Source organism: Gorilla gorilla, chromosome 10 (genome assembly GCF_029281585.2).
Source record: "Gorilla gorilla gorilla isolate KB3781 chromosome 10, NHGRI_mGorGor1-v2.1_pri, whole genome shotgun sequence".
Lineage (NCBI taxonomy): Eukaryota > Metazoa > Chordata > Mammalia > Primates > Hominidae > Gorilla > Gorilla gorilla.
The window spans coordinates 22,717,806-22,736,151 of NC_073234.2; the positions used below are offsets into that span (position 1 = coordinate 22,717,806).

At 46.1% G+C, this 18,346-nt stretch overlaps 1 protein-coding gene across 2 annotated transcripts; it reads left to right on the top strand.

Moving 5' to 3' along the window:
* Positions 1 to 2,431: 2,431 nt before the first annotated feature.
* On the top strand, positions 2,432 to 12,935 carry C1S (complement C1s). Of its 2 annotated transcripts, none has more exons than XM_004052620.2 (12): positions 2,432 to 2,777; positions 3,647 to 3,812; positions 4,370 to 4,577; positions 4,785 to 4,962; positions 6,164 to 6,289; positions 6,998 to 7,197; positions 7,722 to 7,875; positions 8,423 to 8,538; positions 8,943 to 9,021; positions 9,547 to 9,675; positions 10,365 to 10,439; positions 11,758 to 12,935. In XM_004052620.2, the coding sequence occupies exons 2-12, from the start codon at positions 3,808 to 3,810 to the stop codon at positions 12,552 to 12,554; spliced, it is 2,067 nt and encodes a 688-aa protein (XP_004052668.1). In that variant the 5' UTR covers positions 2,432 to 2,777; positions 3,647 to 3,807; the 3' UTR covers positions 12,555 to 12,935. The 2 variants fall into 2 exon arrangements, with proteins under 2 accessions (XP_004052668.1, XP_004052669.1); XM_004052621.4 differs by having other exon boundaries at positions 2,452 to 2,777; positions 3,734 to 3,812.
* Positions 12,936 to 18,346: the final 5,411 nt, after the last annotated feature.

The window sequence follows — 18,346 nt, forward strand, 5'->3', positions numbered from 1 at the left end:
TGGCTGCCGCTGCTGCCACTTCTTTGGCCATGGCCTGGATGCTTCAGCTTGCAATGCTTACCCACTGGGGCTGGATGCTGGGTGCTGCTGAAAACTCTCCCTCCTCTGTGATCTTGCTGTGGCCACCACTGTCCCTACAGGCTCTAGGGTCCCTGCTTCCTGGCATTACTGGCTCTGGATTCAAAGCCTGGGCCTCTGATGAATGGAATGTGTGTGCATGTGAAACTGCCTTTGCAAAGATGATGACAGTGAGGGAAGTCTAGCATGGGTGACTCCATCTTGCCTCTACCCTCACAGGCTGGCTGTCCTCACTCATTGCTGGGCATAGGCCAAGCTAACCATGGGAGGAATTTAGTTTACAGTTTAACTCTGAAGCAAAGATGATACTAGTCCCTCCCTAAAATGAACCCCCTCCTAGCTCAGGGACCTGCCTTTGTAAAACTAATGAAAGGCCACAAGATTAGGATTATGGGAGGGGCTTGAATTTTGCTAAGATGTGGGTGTAGCTAACCGATGACCAGCCATTGACCCCTAGCTTGCCTTTCTATAATCCTTTGCTGCTCAGGAGTCATGCGGCCAGAGGTCACAAGATCTGTGACTTCCCCAATTGCTCCTATAGATAACATCACTATTGTAAAACCAAATATTGGTCTTCTGAGATATTTTTCAGGCTTTTGCATTCTGAAATGATTCATGACTCAACTGGTCCTGTGACCCCCACCCAGAGGTGGACTTAGTGCACAAGGTCTGTTTTCTACACTCCTATGATTTTATCCCCAACGAATCAGTAGCACCCATTCTCTGCTCTTACCGCCCACCAAATTCTCCTTAAGAACCCTAGCCTCTGAGTTCTTGTGGGGACTGATTTGAGAAATAAACTCCCATCCTTTCACTTGGCTAGCTCTGTGTCGTTAAACTCTTTCTCTACTGCAATACCATGGTCTTAGTGAATTGGTTTTGTCTACGCAGCAGGCAGGAAGAACGCTTCGGGTGATTACAAATTAGCCTGCTCCAGAGCTGCCGGGGGTGGGGGTGACACACTTCTTGTGCCTGTGTCTTCTTTCTTGGGAGGTCGGCTCTGTTCCCAAGACTGATATCATGGGGAACTCCTCTAATGTGGCAAAGCAGTTTGAATGCTGGGCAGCCAGGGGAGCCACAGATGGTTGCATACACATCTGTGGTCTGCATGACACTGCTAGACATGGTGGACAATACCAAGACGGATCAGACCCAGCACCTGCCTTCCAAGACCTTACGGGCTCATGATTCTCTTCCTTTTAACATGCACATTTATTAGGTACCATAGTGTGCAAAGCTTGTTCACTCGAATTATTTCATTAGGTCCATCTGATAGTCATGTAGGGTAGGCAGAACTGATAGGATTTCTGTTTTATATTTGAAGAAACTAGGTCTGTCAATAGTGAGCCAGGTTTAAAAAAAAAAAAAAGAAAAGAAACTAGGAAGTTAGGTGATGAGCCTAAGACTTCACCACTGGTGAGGAGCAGAGCTGGGACATGAGCCTATCTTCTGACTCCAGGCCCAGTGCTGAGCCAACTAAAGGGGCATAAAGGGGAGCTGAGATCAGGGAAGGCTCTGTGGAGTGGCACTGCCCCTCAGTCCCTTGTCTGCAATTCTAAAATCCAAAAGACTCTGAAAACAAAGTCTCTGTCTTTTTTTTGTAATGGGATCTCATTCTGTTGCCCAGGCTGGAGTGCAGTGGTGCCCTCTGCAGCCTCGACCTCCCTGGCACAAGTGATCCTCTTGCCTCAGCCTCCTGAGTAGCTGGGACTACAGGCGTGTGTCACAATACCTGGCTATTGTTTTTTGTTTGTTTGTTTTCAAGTTTGGGACTAAAACTCAATTTGGCAGCAAAACCTGACCCGAACTTAAGTAATTTGTAATCTTTAGTTATCCATTTACCGTAAGATCAATGTGTTTAGCTGCAGGAATCTTAATGTTTGTTAATAGGGGGTTATCCTGGTCCATAAAGGGAGGGAGAGGAGGAGGTGTTACCTAATATTGGGTCCATGGACTACATAGCCTAAAAAAATCTATAAAATTTCAAAACACACCTGGCTTCAAGGGTTATGGATAAGGGACTCTGGGTTGGATCTGAAAGGGGGCTTGGTTGTGGGGTAGAATTTCGATGTTTGGAAGGGATGTGGAGGGATGTTATGAAGAGGAAGCCTCACGCCATACCACTATGGGTCTTGGTGTTAAGTCATTATCAACTATTACATTTGCTTTAAAGCAGAGAAGACTTACATTTCTGATAACTACTTTCCCTTAATTCATGATTCACACACATTTGGAGGGCTGGACTTTCTGGGTTTGGTTATTTCCCCTGGTACCAATCCCCGCCTTTTCCCAGAAATCACTTGACTTCCCCGAAAACTCAGAAACACACCCTTTGGCTGAAAAATAGCATTAAGCAATCGGCGAAATTCCCCATTCCTCCTTTCCCCCCTGGAGCCCTGGATAGAGGGCTCTCTGGCCTGGGAGGAGGACGCTGTCCTTGTTTCAAAAGCAGAGGGAGCTCCAAGATCAAGGCTGAGTTTCCCTAAGTCATGGTCTCCCAGCCCCCTCTGTTTAGATCAGGGAATTTCAGACATAGGGAATCTTATGAACAGAACCAGGACAGGGAGGCTGGCCGGAGGTTCCTGCAGAGGGAGCGTCAAGGCCCTGTGCTGCTGTCCCTGGGGGCCAGAGGGGTTGCCCAGCATGCCCACTGGCAGGAGAGAGGGAACTGACCCACTTGCTCCTACCAGCTTCTGAAGGTAAAATCCTTACAAACGAGGAGCAGAGCTTTGATGGAGGAAAAAGGAAAGGCAGAAAACTTCACGTAGGAGGGCTTGGGGCAATGATAGAGGGCTGACAAAGGCAGCATAAAAAAAGGCAGAATATAGACAACCTATTTCTCTTAGGCTCACCCCATCCACCCCTACTTCACCCCCTTACCTACCACTGTTTTCAGGGTTAAAGCAATTTTAGCAACACTTTACTAGGAACTGTGGGGAGATAGCTTGTATTTTCAGTAAGTTGGCGGTGGGGGGCAGGGACAAACCCCAAACAAACTCTGGAAAACGAATGTAGGAAGTTTTTATGTTCCTTGTCATTTGGCTGTCCCTTTTCTCCTTCCTCGCACAACCCTGTCTCAGTGGGGCAGCACTTCCTTCTCAGACCGCTTGTCCCAGGGTCCCTGCCTTCCCCTAGTGAAAGAAGCTCCTGCCTCCATCGGTGGGCGTTGGGAGCATCAGCGGAGATGCACGCAATGATAAACAGACAGGGCTGCTTGAGGAGATAAGATGATCACGGTTAAAGAAGAGGGGCTGTCCTACATGGATGATCATGATGCGCCAAGACTTGAAAACCTGAGTGGAAATGGGAGCATCGTTCTTGAGGGCAGGAGAGAGACTGATACCGTGGGGGTGGTGCTGGTGGAGGACAATAGAGGAAGAAGAAAACTGGGAGAAAGTACTCGATTCCTTTGGAGAAAAATTAGGAGAAAGTCCAGAGAAGCAATGAGGGAAGGATACAATTTAGCTATAGTCTAGAAAGTTAGTCGAAGTTAACTAGGGAGGGTGTGAGGGGCACGGTGCCATGTGGGGATGTTGGTGATATGGCCCTGTGTGTTATACCTTTGAAGGTGACACTGAGCCCCAGGTGACGCCGCACCACCAAAGAAGGTGCTTGTGTTTGTCAGACAAATACAGCCAGGCCTGCCACCCCTTAGGCTCCAAAGTCCGGAGGTGCAGAAAGCCAGGACCAAGAGACAGGCAGCTCACCAGGGTGGACAAATCGCCAGAGATGTGGTAAGTGATCAAGGGTCCCTGAGATGACACAGACTCCATTCCCTTCATCTTCTCAAGAAAAGCGCTCATGGGCCAGGCATGATGGCTCACGCCTGTAATCCCAGCACTTTGGGAGGCTGAGGCAGGAGGATTGCTTGAGCCCAGGACTTTGAGACCAGCCTGGGCAACATAAGGAGACCCTGTCTCTATTAAAAAAAAAAAAAAATTAGCCCAGCGTCGTGCGTGTCACCTGTGGTCCCTGCTACTCAAAAGGCTGAGGTGGTAGAATCACTTGAGCGTGGGAGGTCGAGGCTGCAGTGACCTGAGATCACACCACTGCACTCCAGCCTGGGTGACAGAGTGAGAACCTGTCTCAAAAAAAAAAAAGAGGGCTCTTGTCTGAAGCCTGGGTTTTGGTTTGACCTGGGCCTTTTCTTTATTCCGACCTAAGATTCTCCCCCATGGCTGATTGACTGCCTCTCTTCTTCCCCCTTTCTTCTGCCTCTGGCAAATAGCGCGTTCTGTCCTAGGCTACTGGTGCCTGGGTCACCCGCCAATCTATGCCTCTTTTTTTTCAGGTGCATTGTCCTGTTTTCCCTTTTGGCATGGGTTTATGCTGAGCCTACCATGTATGGGGAGATCCTGTCCCCTAACTATCCTCAGGCATATCCCAGTGAGGTAGAGAAATCTTGGGACATAGAAGTTCCTGAAGGGTATGGGATTCACCTCTACTTCACCCATCTGGACATTGAGCTGTCAGAGAACTGTGCGTATGACTCAGTGCAGGTATGTTATAAGCACAAAAAGAATAGAGATGGAAGACTAGGGCTAAGGTAGCGGAATGAGGATGTGGGAGGGAGTGCCGCCTGTACTCACAGTGAACTGGAGTCAAGTCCTAGTGGCATAAATGTTCTATTCTCTCTGTCCCTTCTCTTACCTCCATACCAAAATATTACCCTTTCCTAGATTTTTTTTTTGTGACTCTTCTCTTAGATAATCTCAGGAGACAGTGAAGAAGGGAGGCTCTGTGGACAGAGGAGCAGTAACAATCCCCACTCTCCAATTGTGGAAGAGTTCCAAGTCCCATACAACAAACTCCAGGTGATCTTTAAGTCAGACTTTTCCAATGAAGAGCGTTTTACGGGGTTTGCTGCATACTATGTTGCCACAGGTAAGGCTCACCCTTCTGCATATGCCTTATTGACCCAGCTGAAAGATTAGAAATGAGAAATCCACTGAGCAACACATTGAATGAGGATTCTGTTCGTAATTCTTATAAAAAGTGTTGACTTGGCCTGGGTCGCTCCATAAATCACTTTTGTGAAATTCAAATGCATGATCATTTCTTAGTGGTGATGATGATCATGGTAATAACACATAGTACATAATAAACAGCAATTTGTTGAGAGCCACTATAAACTGAGTATGTATTGGGGATTGGGGATTTTTCCTATTTTAACACAATTGTCACTTTAATCCTTCAAGGTAGGTATTGTTTGCTCCATATAAAGATGAAGAAAATAAGGACTAGGAAAGTTAATAACTTGCCAAGAATCACACAAGGAATGTGTAGTATTTAAACCCATTCAAAATATGGCATTCAAACCTTCAAATTCTGGGTACTTCTGTATCTCTCTCCAGGTTAAAATGAAGCTAGGACATCTCATAAAGCCAAACTATTGTTTAGATTTGACAGAAGGACCAACATCATATAAAGCAATGAATGTACTGATTCCTCCCTGCAGAAGGCATCGTCATGATGTTTACCTTGCAGAGTGTCATCCCTAGAGCTGAAATGCTCTGTACATGAGAAAAGTCAAGGATCTCTGACATTAAGAGCTGCCTAGGCCGGGCATGGTAGCTCACACCTGTAATCCCAGCACTTTGGGAGGCTGAGGCGGGTGGATTACCGGAGCCCAGGAGTTAAAGACCAGCCTGGCCAACATGGTGAAACCCTGTCTCTACTAAAAATACGAAAAATTAACCAGGCATAGTGGTGGTGCGTGCTTGTGTTCCCAGCTCCTCGGGAGGTGGAGGCATGAGACTTGCTTGAACTTGCTTGAAAATGTGGAGGTTGCAGTGAGCCAAGATCCCACTACTGCACTCCAGCCTCGGTGACAGAGTGAGGCTATGTCACATACACACACACACACACACGAGCTTCCTTATAGCTGTGTAGTGGTAGGGCTCAACTCTGGAATCATATGTCAGGAGAGTAATATGGAATAATAGTAGCCTGAAATGTGATCCCTTGATGGATCTTTAAGCAATAGGCCTTTCCTATTTTTTCTTACCCTTATGGTTTTGGGTTTAACCTCATTCTCCCTTCTTGGTGTTTGTTCTTGACCTCAGCCTCTTTCTACTCTTTGTAGACATAAATGAATGCACAGATTTTGTAGATGTCCCTTGTAGCCACTTCTGCAACAATTTCATTGGTGGTTACTTCTGCTCCTGCCCCCCGGAATATTTCCTCCATGATGACATGAAGAATTGTGGAGGTGAGCTTGGTGTTAAGAGGGTTGCATGTTCCCTGGGATTTGGAATGGCTGAGGCCTCAGAAAGGGCTTTGTCCACCCTTCCAACTTCGATTAGGCCAAGCCTTCGTTTGGCACTTCTTTTTTATTTTAGAATTTATTTATTTATTTATTATTTTTAATAATTTCAATAGTTTTGGGGGTACTGGTGTTTTTGGTTACATGGATGAGTTCTTTAGTGGTCAATTCTGAGATTTTAGTGCACTTGTTACTTGAGCGGTGTACACTATACCCAATGTGTAGTTTTCTCGCCCCTGTTTCAACCTCCTCCCACATTGAGTCCCCAGAGTCCATTATATCACTCTGTATTGGCATCTATTCTTAGTTACTCATAAGCTGAGATGAAGCCACAAGAAGGGAGGAAGATAAGACTATAGGGTAAAGTTAGTTAATTGGAGAAGAGAGATAGATGCCTGTAAAGGGTCTACTGGGGGCTGTTCATAACCAGAAAGGCTCCATCCTAAGCAAAGTGATGGAAACCTAATAGGGATTGGGTATTCCTACTGATATGTATTGCACGTGTAATTGCTGTATCCCTCCGGTTAGGGCAGGGATCTCAGGTTAGTTTGAATGCAGGACTGTCAGTTTCTGAGAGAAGGAATCATAGAATAGTGCAGGAACTCCTTTGCTTGACCCTGTATTTGATTCTCCCTTTCTCTTTTTCTCTGTTAGTTAATTGCAGTGGGGATGTATTCACTGCACTGATTGGGGAGATTGCAAGTCCCAATTATCCCAAACCATATCCAGAGAACTCAAGGTGTGAATACCAGATCCGGTTGGAGAAAGGGTTCCAAGTGGTGGTGACCTTGCGGAGAGAAGATTTTGATGTGGAAGCAGCTGACTCAGAGGGAAACTGCCTTGACAGTTTAGTTGTGCGTGATGGTTGATTAATACCCCACCCTTAACTTACACAGAGAGATCTCTCCCTGAAGACAAAGAAATATTTTTTTGATACAGCGTCTTGCTCTGTTGCTCAAGCTGGAGTGCAGTGGTGCAATCACAGCTCACTGTAGCCTTGATCTCTTGGGCTCAAGCAAGCGTCCCACCTCAGCCTCCTGAGTAGCTGGGCCCACAGGCGTGCATCATCAAACCCAGCTAATATTTTTATTGTTATTATTTTTTTTTTACAGAGATGGGGTTTTGCTATGTTGCTCAGGATAGCCTGAAACTCCTGGCCTCAAGCAACGCTCCCACCTCGGCCTCCCAAAGTGCTGGGATTATAGGCGTGAGCCACTGCACTCAGCCTGAAGATAAAATTATCTTTTCTCCTGACCCTTATTTTCCTCCTCCTTATTTTATGTGACATTTAATGCCTCTTTTATTTGTATCTCCCACTTCCCAATTTTACCTCTTCCCTTTAGTTCTTTCCCTCTTCTGATTTCATCATTTTGTTCAGTTTGTTGCAGGAGATCGGCAATTTGGTCCTTACTGTGGTCATGGATTCCCTGGGCCTCTAAATATTGAAACAAAGAGTAATGCTCTTGATATCATCTTCCAAACTGATCTAACAGGGCAAAAAAAGGGCTGGAAACTTCGCTACCATGGAGATCGTGAGTAACCTAGAAGTGCCTCTTCGGTTGGTGATACCAAAGTCCCCAAACAATGTGGGATCAAAGCAGGTAGATGATCCAGGCACACTGGAAGCACCTGTGATCTCAGCTACCGAGGGAGGCTGAGGCAGGAGGATCCCTTGAGCCCAGGAAGTAGGAGTTTGAGTCCACTCTGGGCAACAGAGCAAAACCTTGTCTCTAAAACAAAACAAAAACAAAGCAAAAATAATTTTAAAAACAGATAGATTGTTGTTCTGATAGAATCCTGAGATACTTCACTTCTTCAGGAAAATCTAAACCAGTCAATGATTGCTAGAAATGCCTCAACCTCTAGTAATCCTTTAACTAGACCTGAGACTGCAGACAGCTTGCGGGTGGTTAGTTGGTAATGCCATATGATTTTAGACATCTGCTGTATTGGAATGTTAAGCATCAGGATTGAGGACAACTGGACGATTTTAGAAAGTGTGAGAATGATGTAAATAGAATGAGAGTCTTCAACTATTTAGTAATTTTTTTCTCCTGTCCCAACTTCTGTTCTTTCAAGCAATGCCCTGCCCTAAGGAAGACACTCCCAATTCTGTTTGGGAGCCTGCGAAGGCAAAATATGTCTTTAGAGATGTGGTGCAGATAACCTGTCTGGATGGGTTTGAAGTTGTGGAGGTAAAGTACCATCTTGGCTTCTCCCCAGTCCCTGGCCCCAGATCAGGATGGGCGGACTGAATTGTCCAGTTGTTTACCCAATGTATGTGTGTGATCAAGGTATAACACCTTTCCCATAAACACAACAGCTTAAGATCTGTGGTTCTCCCTTGTGAGTCATGGAGCTCCCTGGCCAGCTTGGCATTCTCTCTGCCTTCAGTCTTCTTGGGGAAGGGGAGTTGACACGTTGGGGCAAAGCTTTCTGTCAGCCTCATCTCCTGGGTGCTTTGGGTCTGCTAAGATGTTCCCAGGCTTCTTGTGGTGAGGACTCCTCATTGATCCAAGGCCAGAGATCAATTCCAGTTTTGATTTTGGTTTCCCATATCTCTCTTCAGAAATAAGTGGTGATGTTTATTATTCTCCAGGGACGTGTTGGTGCAACATCTTTCTATTCGACTTGTCAAAGCAATGGAAAGTGGAGTAATTCCAAACTGAAATGTCAACGTATGTGTCTCTTCAAAGTGGAAGTCTTTCTTTTTCTCTCAGAGAGAATGGAAAGATCAGCACATCAAAATTCAAATGCATGGTTTCCTCTTAGGCATGTGAGGGAGTGGGTTGGGTTTTTGAAGGGAAGCCAGTCATGGAAGCTTTTCTAGTCCCAGCCCCGCATCTGGTCACAGGCCAACTAGATCGGCATGTTTCTTTCCAAGAAAGGGGCTATGGGATAGGTTGAGTTAGTAGCCCCACGTGGGTGCATTTGTGGCTTCCACTGGGCCTTCACCAACCACTGAGAACCAGGCTCTTCACTACGGCTTTCACGGGGCCATCTGAATTGGCATCTCAGCGGGTGAGGGAGCTGAGAGATGCCAGTTGGGGAGGATGGCCACAGAGAGGCTGGTGTGGGGAGGTTCACCCCAGGTGTGCCTGTGGATATGGGGTGGGGAAGCAGTGAGGATGAACCTGGCCCCGTGACTCTTCCTTGGAGGAAGTGGCTGTCCTGACCATCACTCTCCTTCCTTCGTCTGGTAGCTGTGGACTGTGGCATTCCTGAATCCATTGAGAATGGTAAAGTTGAAGACCCAGAGAGCACTTTGTTTGGTTCTGTCATCCGCTACACTTGTGAGGAGCCGTATTACTACATGGAAAATGGAGGAGGTGGTAGGTTTCTTCTACTGGAGAAGAGAGAGAGAGAGTGAGAAGGTGTTGGAGGGTGGATAGCATAATCTATCTGTGCCAGAGAGAGTTTGGAGACAAATGAAGGCGATAGGACAGACATTGTTCATCCCCTTGGCTTCGTCCAAAGATACAGTTTTCATCTGGAGCAGGGCACGTTCAGGGGGAGCATCAGTCACAGGGAATCATAGAGGTCACCAACTGAGTTTCACAGCTGCAGCAGGAATTCCCCTACAACATCCATTTCATGGGATTACCCACCTTTTGACCAGTTATTTCATGTAAAACCCACAGGAGCAGTGCCTTCAGCTTTAAGCCACCAAACTACACTGACTGGCTTTCTTGATGTAGAGGCTTTGGTCATGCTAGGTGAAGGGCTGAATGAGACCCTAATACGTTCTCTGCATTGCTTTGTATTTATTTCCCCACTTTCCCGATGCCTTCTTTCCTTCTGCTTTGGAGATGTTCCCTTTGTCTCCCCGGCAGGCTAGAGGCCTGAGGGATTGTTTGGAGGAAGATATTTTTTTTTCTGGCTGATTTAATCTGATTTACTACTTGAATCCTAGACGAGCTGAGGCTCTGAAGGAACGGGGCAGGGTGTTGGGGTGGGGGGGGGGAATGGAAGAAGGAAGATGTGGTGGTGAGTGTGGCCTGTGTTCTCTGTGCTATTCCAGGGGAGTATCACTGTGCTGGTAACGGGAGCTGGGTGAATGAGGTGCTGGGCCCAGAGCTGCCGAAATGTGTTCCAGGTAAGGAGGCCGAGGCTTGGGGAGAGATGATAGCCACGGGTGACTGGGAGTCACCTTCTGAAAGCAACTGTAATCCTCTTGGGAAAGGACTGAACAGTGACCTGCCAGAGTCCAGCTCAGTGAGGTGGCAGTATCACTGTGCCGTGGGCTGCCAGGGCCGTGGGGAACCTCCTCAGCCACACTGAAGCCAGGCCAACTGGAAGGAAATAGAAACGTCAGCCAGCGACAGTTGGTGTCTGGTAATGTAGCTGCAGTGAGAAGATACAGAACTGCTAAAAACAGGGCCTGAAAGCTGAGAGTGAGTAATCAACACTCAGAAACAAGTCTAGCTAAATAGCCTAGTTATTATATTAAAAGTTTATAGGGCAGCAAGATATAGAGGAATTCAAAGAATGAGGAAGATAAGAGTTGGGTAGCAGAAGGCTGGGGCAAATCCAATAGGATAATAACCATCCTGGGTGGTACTGAAAGCTGAAGACTGAGCTGATTTGTTGCATTTATTATCTCATTCGTGTCCATATAACAGCCCTGTGAGCTAGGTGTCACTGGTCCTATCTGACCAATGTCAAATGTGAATGGGTGGGGTGCAAGTTCACAGAGTTAGCAAGTGGTAAAGGCACGCTTTGAGCCCAGGTCTGTCTAAGTTCACAGCCTACTGTGCTCAACTTGGAGTCCCTCCAGGCTGTCTAGTAAGGGATTTAGGTAAGCGGCTTCACTTGAATTCAGTTATTAGTATAACTGAATGGTCATGGCACCAGTCACTGGGAGTGAGAGGTCAAGGCCAAAGAAGGGACCCCTCTCTACTTCCTAGGCTGACCTGTGGTTTACTAGGAGGGACTCAGGTGCAACTAGGACTCCAGTAAAGAAGGTGATTGAAGTTTGATCTGGGCATCTGAAGAAGGCAGAAATCTTTCCTCCTCTACCATCTGTGTGAGAAAAGCGTTTCCAGCACTGGCTCTTGGTTGGCCACTGGCCTCATGTGCCGAGTTGGGAGGTGCAAAGGGGACCCCTGCCTCCAGAGGGGCTGTGGGTCACACTGTGGATAGTGTGAGGCATTAGTGCATCTGGACTCAGTGATTCACACACTGCCTCCGTTTAACTGAGCTCTCCCATGAGCCAGCTTATGACATCGGCAAAGCGGGATGTTTAGGTAAGGCCAGAGTGGGTCAGGTATTGAGATTGTTGACCAAATAGGGTTGAGTATTTTGTACTAGAGAATCCTGCAACCTAGCAGGTAAATTATGTGAGTGGTTGGAGGATTTGCAGGAAGCCAGCATCATTTCTTCCTCCTTCCCTGTGTTGTTTTATTCCTTCCTAGTCTGTGGAGTCCCCAGAGAACCCTTTGAAGAAAAACAGAGGATAATTGGAGGATCCGATGCAGATATTAAAAACTTCCCCTGGCAAGTCTTCTTTGACAACCCATGGGCTGGTGGAGCGCTCATTGATGAGTACTGGGTGCTGACGGCTGCTCATGTTGTGGAGGGAAACAGGGAGCCAACAATGTATGTTGGGTCCACCTCAGTGCAGACCTCACGGCTGGCAAAATCCAAGATGCTCACTCCTGAGCATGTGTTTATTCATCCGGGATGGAAGCTGCTGGAAGTCCCAGAAGGACGAACAAATTTTGATAATGACATTGCACTGGTGCGGCTGAAAGACCCAGTGAAAATGGGACCCACCGTCTCTCCCATCTGCCTACCAGGCACCTCTTCCGACTACAACCTCATGGATGGGGACCTGGGACTGATCTCAGGCTGGGGCCGAACAGAGAAGAGAGATCGTGCTGTTCGCCTCAAGGCGGCAAGGTTACCTGTAGCTCCTTTAAGAAAATGCAAAGAAGTGAAAATGGAGAAACCCACAGCAGATGCAGAGGCCTATGTTTTCACTCCTAACATGATCTGTGCTGGAGGAGAGAAGGGCATGGATAGCTGTAAAGGGGACAGTGGTGGGGCCTTTGCTGTACAGGATCCCAATGACAAGACCAAATTCTACGCAGCTGGCCTGGTGTCCTGGGGGCCCCAGTGTGGGACCTATGGGCTCTACACACGGGTAAAGAACTACGTTGACTGGATAATGAAGACTATGCAGGAAAATAGCAACCCCCGTGAGGACTAATCCAGATACATCCCACCAGCCTCTCCAAGGGTGGTGACCAATGCATTACCTTCTGTTCCTTATGATATTCTCATTATTTCATCATGACTGAAAGAAGACACGAGCGAATGATTTAAATAGAACTTGATTGTTGAGACGCCTTGCTAGAGGTAGAGTTTGATCATAGAATTGTGCTGGTCATACATTTGTGGTCTGACTCCTTGGTGTCCTTTCCCCGGAGTACCTATTGTAGATAACACTATGGGTGGGGCACTCCTATCTTGCACTATTCCACAGGGATACCTTAATTCTTTGTTTCCTCTTTACCTGTTCAAAATTCCATTTACTTGATCATTCTCAGTATCCACTGTCTATGTACAATAAAGGATGTTTATAAGCAAATTTTGGTCGACTTACCTCATTCCACACCAAACCCTCAGAATTATAGAAGGGGAATGGGATGAGAAGGCTGTTATGTCACTGAAATTGGGCATCCAGCAACTAATATTTAATTTAATTGTCATGAAAACAGGGAATTCAGCTTTTCTTCTCTCTTCCAAATGAGATTTACTGAATATTGTGGGTTAGTATGAAGATCGCCAGTGTAAGGCATCACATTCTGCTTTTGAAACTCATTAATATTTACCTGGCCAAAAAAAAAGGAAGAAAAGAAAAATAGGAAAAAAAAAAGCTCATTAAATGTCATGTGGTGCATGGCTCACACCTGTGATCCCAACACTTTGGGAGGCTGGGGTGGGAGGATCGCTTGAGCCCAGGGATTCAAGACCAGTGTGAGCAACATAGGGAGACCCTGTCTCTACAAAAATAAAAAATAAAAATTAGCTAGGCATGGTGTGCGTGCCTTAGTCCCAGCTACTCAGGAGGCTGAGTTGGGAGGATCGCTTGAGCCCAGGAGGTCAAGGCTGCAGTGATCATGCCACTGTACTCCAGCCTGGGCAACCAGAGTGAGACATTGTCTGGAACAAAGCAAAATAAAAAAACCCCACCTCATTCAGAAATCCATGTACAATAGTTTGAGTTGGCTGTTTAAGATCTTCTTTAAGTATAAATTGTTTCAATATGTCAACGGAAAGTTAATTTTCCTCTAATACTCATTGTATCATGCAATATTACAACAACAAAAAAGAAAAACTAAAGCAATTGAGCATGCTCTTGTCTGCTTTCCTGGTGGTTTTAATCAATCTGTGACAATGTTTTCATTAGACTGAACTCTGTACCAAGATGACATAGCAGAAAATCTCGGTAAGGATGGACCCCAAAACTCTCCCTTCTATTTTCTAGGGGAAGGAAAAGAAAAGATTCCTCTTCCAAAAGAATGATTAGTGATGAGAAATGACTACAGAATAGAGACTTAGCATTTTAAAAACTGAGGACAGGAGAACTATCTCAGGACAGTGGTTGCCCTAACAGGGCGTCTCAGGAAAGCGGAGGTCTGAGAGGAAGAGCTGAGGGGGAATCTGACCTGTTTGATGTGGCGCGTGGCTTTCAGGAGGGCAGTTGTTACTAGAAGCCAAAAAAGGCTTGTTTGGGCCCATCAGGAATGGACTTTGATATTCCATAGACCAAGAGGGCTAAATTCAACAGTTGACCTTAGACCGCAGGGTAAACATGATGAGGTAACCGGAGGAACTCTAATCGAAGGGCCTGAAGAATTGAAGGGAATTACAACAGGGAGCCTCTGGGAGGATTATATGGTCAACCAAGCAGCATAAAGTCACTGTGTCACTCCTGAACTGTATGCCTCATAGCCACCTCCTCACCCTTCCTGTCATTGCAGGAGCAATGGAGTTGACAGTGTGCCCTGGGTGAGAGTGTTTCCGTGAGAGGAGGATTCTTCTAGAGATAAAAAGGCATTGGAGGAATATGAAGATTTAGAAACATGGTCTGTGAAAGGGATATTGCTCTCCTTGTTTTATACTTGGGGCAATAGCAAAAAATTAACCTGGAATCTGACAAGTAACAGAGAAAGGAAGTTCATCCCTCTCGGGGAATCACCAGTCTATTTGGGTTCTGCCCTTGCTGATGGGCTGAGGTATTGGTGAAGAATTTCCCTCTTTGCTGCCGCCTTGTACGGCATGACGGGAACGGGCTTTGCATCGCTGACTGTGCTGCAAGGTCATTTCTCTGGGTGAATGGCAGGGAGAAGACCTAAATGAATCATGATCAGAGACTTCAGAGCTAGGAAGAGCTTGTCATCAGGTCCTAGAGGGGCTAGAAAGTCATTCATTGTGTTTAAAGGGTATCCATCGTAGTACCTTGCAAGTTACTTGGGAACATATGTCCGCTTCATCTGAAACTCAGGAAAAGAGTTAGCTTTTTAAAGAAGGTGAATTGTCACTTTTCTTTGGTCAGAAGAAAATGGACTGGTGGGTCAGCAACTCACGCCAGGGAGGAAAGACAATGTCTGGTGGTCAAGAGGACTTGAACCTACTTGAAACTGGACCAGCCCAGAAGGGGCTAGAAGGGATCCTGGGACTCTAAAGTTTCCTTTACAGTGACTGCTAGAATCAGAAACATATTCGGTGGAAATGTGACTTTTTTCCTGCATATTGGTTATTATTTTAAAAATTGAAAATATGAGGTCAGGTGTGGTGACTCACACCTGTAATCCCAGCACTTTGGGAGGCCAGGGAGGATGGATCACATGAGGTCAGGAGTTTGAGAGCAGCCTGACCAACACGGTGAAACCTTGTCTCTACTAAAAATACAAAAATTAGCCAGGTGTGGTGGCAGGTGCCTGTAATCCCAGCTACTCGGGAGGCTGAAGCAAGAGAATCGCTTGAACCTGGTATTGCAGTGAGCCGAGATGGCACCACTGCATTCCAGCCTGGGCAGCAGAGTGAGATTCCGTCTCACACACACACACGTACACAACACAGCTTTATTTAATCTTGATCAAATCCACAAACTCTGCCATGGTTTTTAAAATAATGATTTAACAAAACCCTTTTTCTTTGGACATATTCACAAGAAGTTGCAAAGTTAGTACAGAGAGGCGCTATTTCCCCTAATGGCTACATCTTACGTAACTACAGTACAATATCTAAACCAGGAAACTTATGTTGGTACAATGTGCAAGGGCAGTTTTGTGTTATTTTACTACATTGGAGAGTCATGTAAGCACCTCTGCAGTCAAGATATGAAACAATTCCATCACTAGAAAGATTTCCCTCTTGCTACATTTTGTAGTCACACCCTTTTCTTTGTATTTTCTCTTACAATCATAAAAAGACACATTGGAAAGATCCAGCTTCTCTCATTTGTCCTAAGAGGAAATTGATTTTGGGTATGTCCACCCTTGAACCAGAGAAAAGCAGAGACTGGACATATTGAGGGAGATGAAGTTGTGGTAACAGGAACCACAATGGGGGAACCCCCCCAGAGCAAAACCTACAGGGAAAGTCTCTGATGGACCTAGTTTCCTGAATGGAAGCATCTGTTTTAAAAAAATCTCTCTTCCTCTACAAGGGACTACAAAGGACACAGAAGACCTGCAGCTGCCAGGAAGGAGCTCATTCTGATTGTAACCATTGTATTCTGCCTCATCTCCAAATGGGCTGTTTGCATTGTGTATCTATCTCCCTTTAGGTTTAATGTGGAAACAAATCATTTCTTTTGTCTTCATTGCTTAAGGACTGAGTGTGAAATATTTTTGGCATAATATACTCAGGTTTTTCTGGGCATCTGCCTATTCATGGATAAAATGAAAATGTTTCTTGATCTCTCTTAGACAGAAAGCAAGAAGAACTTAAGGTTTTTAACAGAAAAAAGAGGATGGCTAGAATAAAAATTCACAGAAATAGGGCCGGGCGCGGTGTCTCATGCCTATAATCCCAGCACTTTGGGAGGCCGAGGCGGGCGGATCACGAGGTCAGGAGATTGAGACCATCTTGGCTAACACGGTGAAACCCCGTCTCTACTAAAAATACAAAATTAGCCGGGCGTTGTGGCGGGCACCTGTAGTCCCAGCTATTCAGCAAGCTGAGGCAGAAGAATCGTTTGAACCCGGGAGGCAGAGGTTGCAGTGAGCCTAGATCACGCCACCGCACTCCAGCCTGCGTGACAGAGCGAGCCTCCGTCTCACAAAAAAAAAAAAAAAAAAAAAAAAAAAATCACAGAAATAAAAATTCACAGAATAAAAATGCACGGAAGCAGGGATGAAAGCAAAAAAAGCACCTGAGCACCTAGTTGGGGGAGAAGTCAGGACAGCAGAGAAGAATCCTGGGGCCACTGCAGGTGAGTGTGTCAGACCTGAGTAGGACTGAAGAAGACCTAAAAGGGAGAATTTGGCCTTCTCATAGGGCCAAGCAGAGGCCGGTTGTGTGGGGCAGGGCTGACCCCAAAAGGCTTGACAGAGACCCCCGAGGAGAGGTTTTGGAAAACACTGAACACCTAGGTTGGACCCAGATGAACTTTACCTGCTCTGTCACATAATTGTGATATAATTTATGTAGAATTTTTTTCCAGCAATTTACGAAGTTGTCTCCAGTTTGCCTTAAGTGGCCCTAAGCCTTTCAGGTCTCTTTTCCCGGTCCTTGGTGGCTTGCCTCCGTTTTGGTGTCCTGTGTTGTCCTCACTGTCATCATCTATCCTCTGAAAATATGATTTTTTTTCCTGCATGCCTGTTATTTTCCTTCCTTCCTTCCCTCCCTTCCCTTCCTCCCTCCCTCCTTCTGTTCCTTCCTCTCTCTCTCTCTCTCTTTCTTTCTTTCAGACAGGGTCGCACTCTGTTGCCCACGTTGGAGTACAGTGGCATAATGACAGCTTACTGTAGCCCCAAACTCCTGGGTTCAAGGAGTCCTCCCACCTCAGCCTGCTGAGATACTGAGCCTACAGTCACACACTACCACACCTGGCTAATTTTTAATTTTTTTGTAGAGACAGGGTCTCGCTATGTTGCCCAGGCTGGTCTTGAACTCTTGGCCTCAAGCAATCTTCTCTCCATGGTCTCCCAAAGTGATGGGATTGTAGGGATGAGCCACCACATCTGGCTCTTCTTTGGTTTCAATATGCTCACTTGATGTAATAAAACCCTGCCTCCTCTGTGCCTGAACTGGTACGGCTGCTAGTGGCTGGGGTAAAACACACAAGCTCACACAACTGTCTCAAAAAAGGTGAGACTGTCTCACAAAAGAACAACTGTCTCCCTTTTAATTGTTGGCCATGAATCTCAAATGAACCCTTCATGCTCCCAGGCAATCAAAATTCCCTAATCCATTCTCAATCCCACTGTCCCAGATGACCATTTCATTTCTTCTCTCTTCTCACACCCCTGAAATTCTCCATCCTCATTCTCAGCTGATGACCTTATTTTCTACCTCACCAAGACACATGAAACCTAGAAGAGAGCTTCTACCACCACCACATCTACTGGAATACTGGCATCTGTTCCCTTACACTCAGCTGGCGTGTGTGTTAACTTATCCATTGGTGACTTATCCATGCTTCCAACTCGATTCCATCTCCACCCCCCCATCACCATTTCCCTCCCTATTGTGTAATTCCTATCTCTATGTAAACATGTTGTAATTCCTCTAAACTTAAGACAGACTTCTCTTGACCACAGTTCCTCCAACAGCTTTCCCTATTTATTTGCTTCTGTTTGCAGCAAATTCCTTAAAATAATTGATTATACCCTGTTTCCAGTTCCTATTCTCCCTCTCTCTCTCCAACTTGGCTCTGGCTTTTCCCCCTATCATTCCACCATACTGTGCTTTTCTGGGTCACCAATGACTCTGACATTGCTCCATCCAAGGATGGATGCTCAGTCTTTATCTCCACCTCGATGCACC

Excerpts from the sequence above, each read along its gene's own strand:
- C1S (XM_004052620.2), top strand. Across the intron at positions 6,290-6,997 it reads TGACATGAAGAATTGTGGAG|TTAATTGCAGTGGGGATGTA; the intron begins GTGAGCTTGGTG and ends TTTCTCTGTTAG. Across the intron at positions 10,440-11,757 it reads GCTGCCGAAATGTGTTCCAG|TCTGTGGAGTCCCCAGAGAA; the intron begins GTAAGGAGGCCG and ends ATTCCTTCCTAG.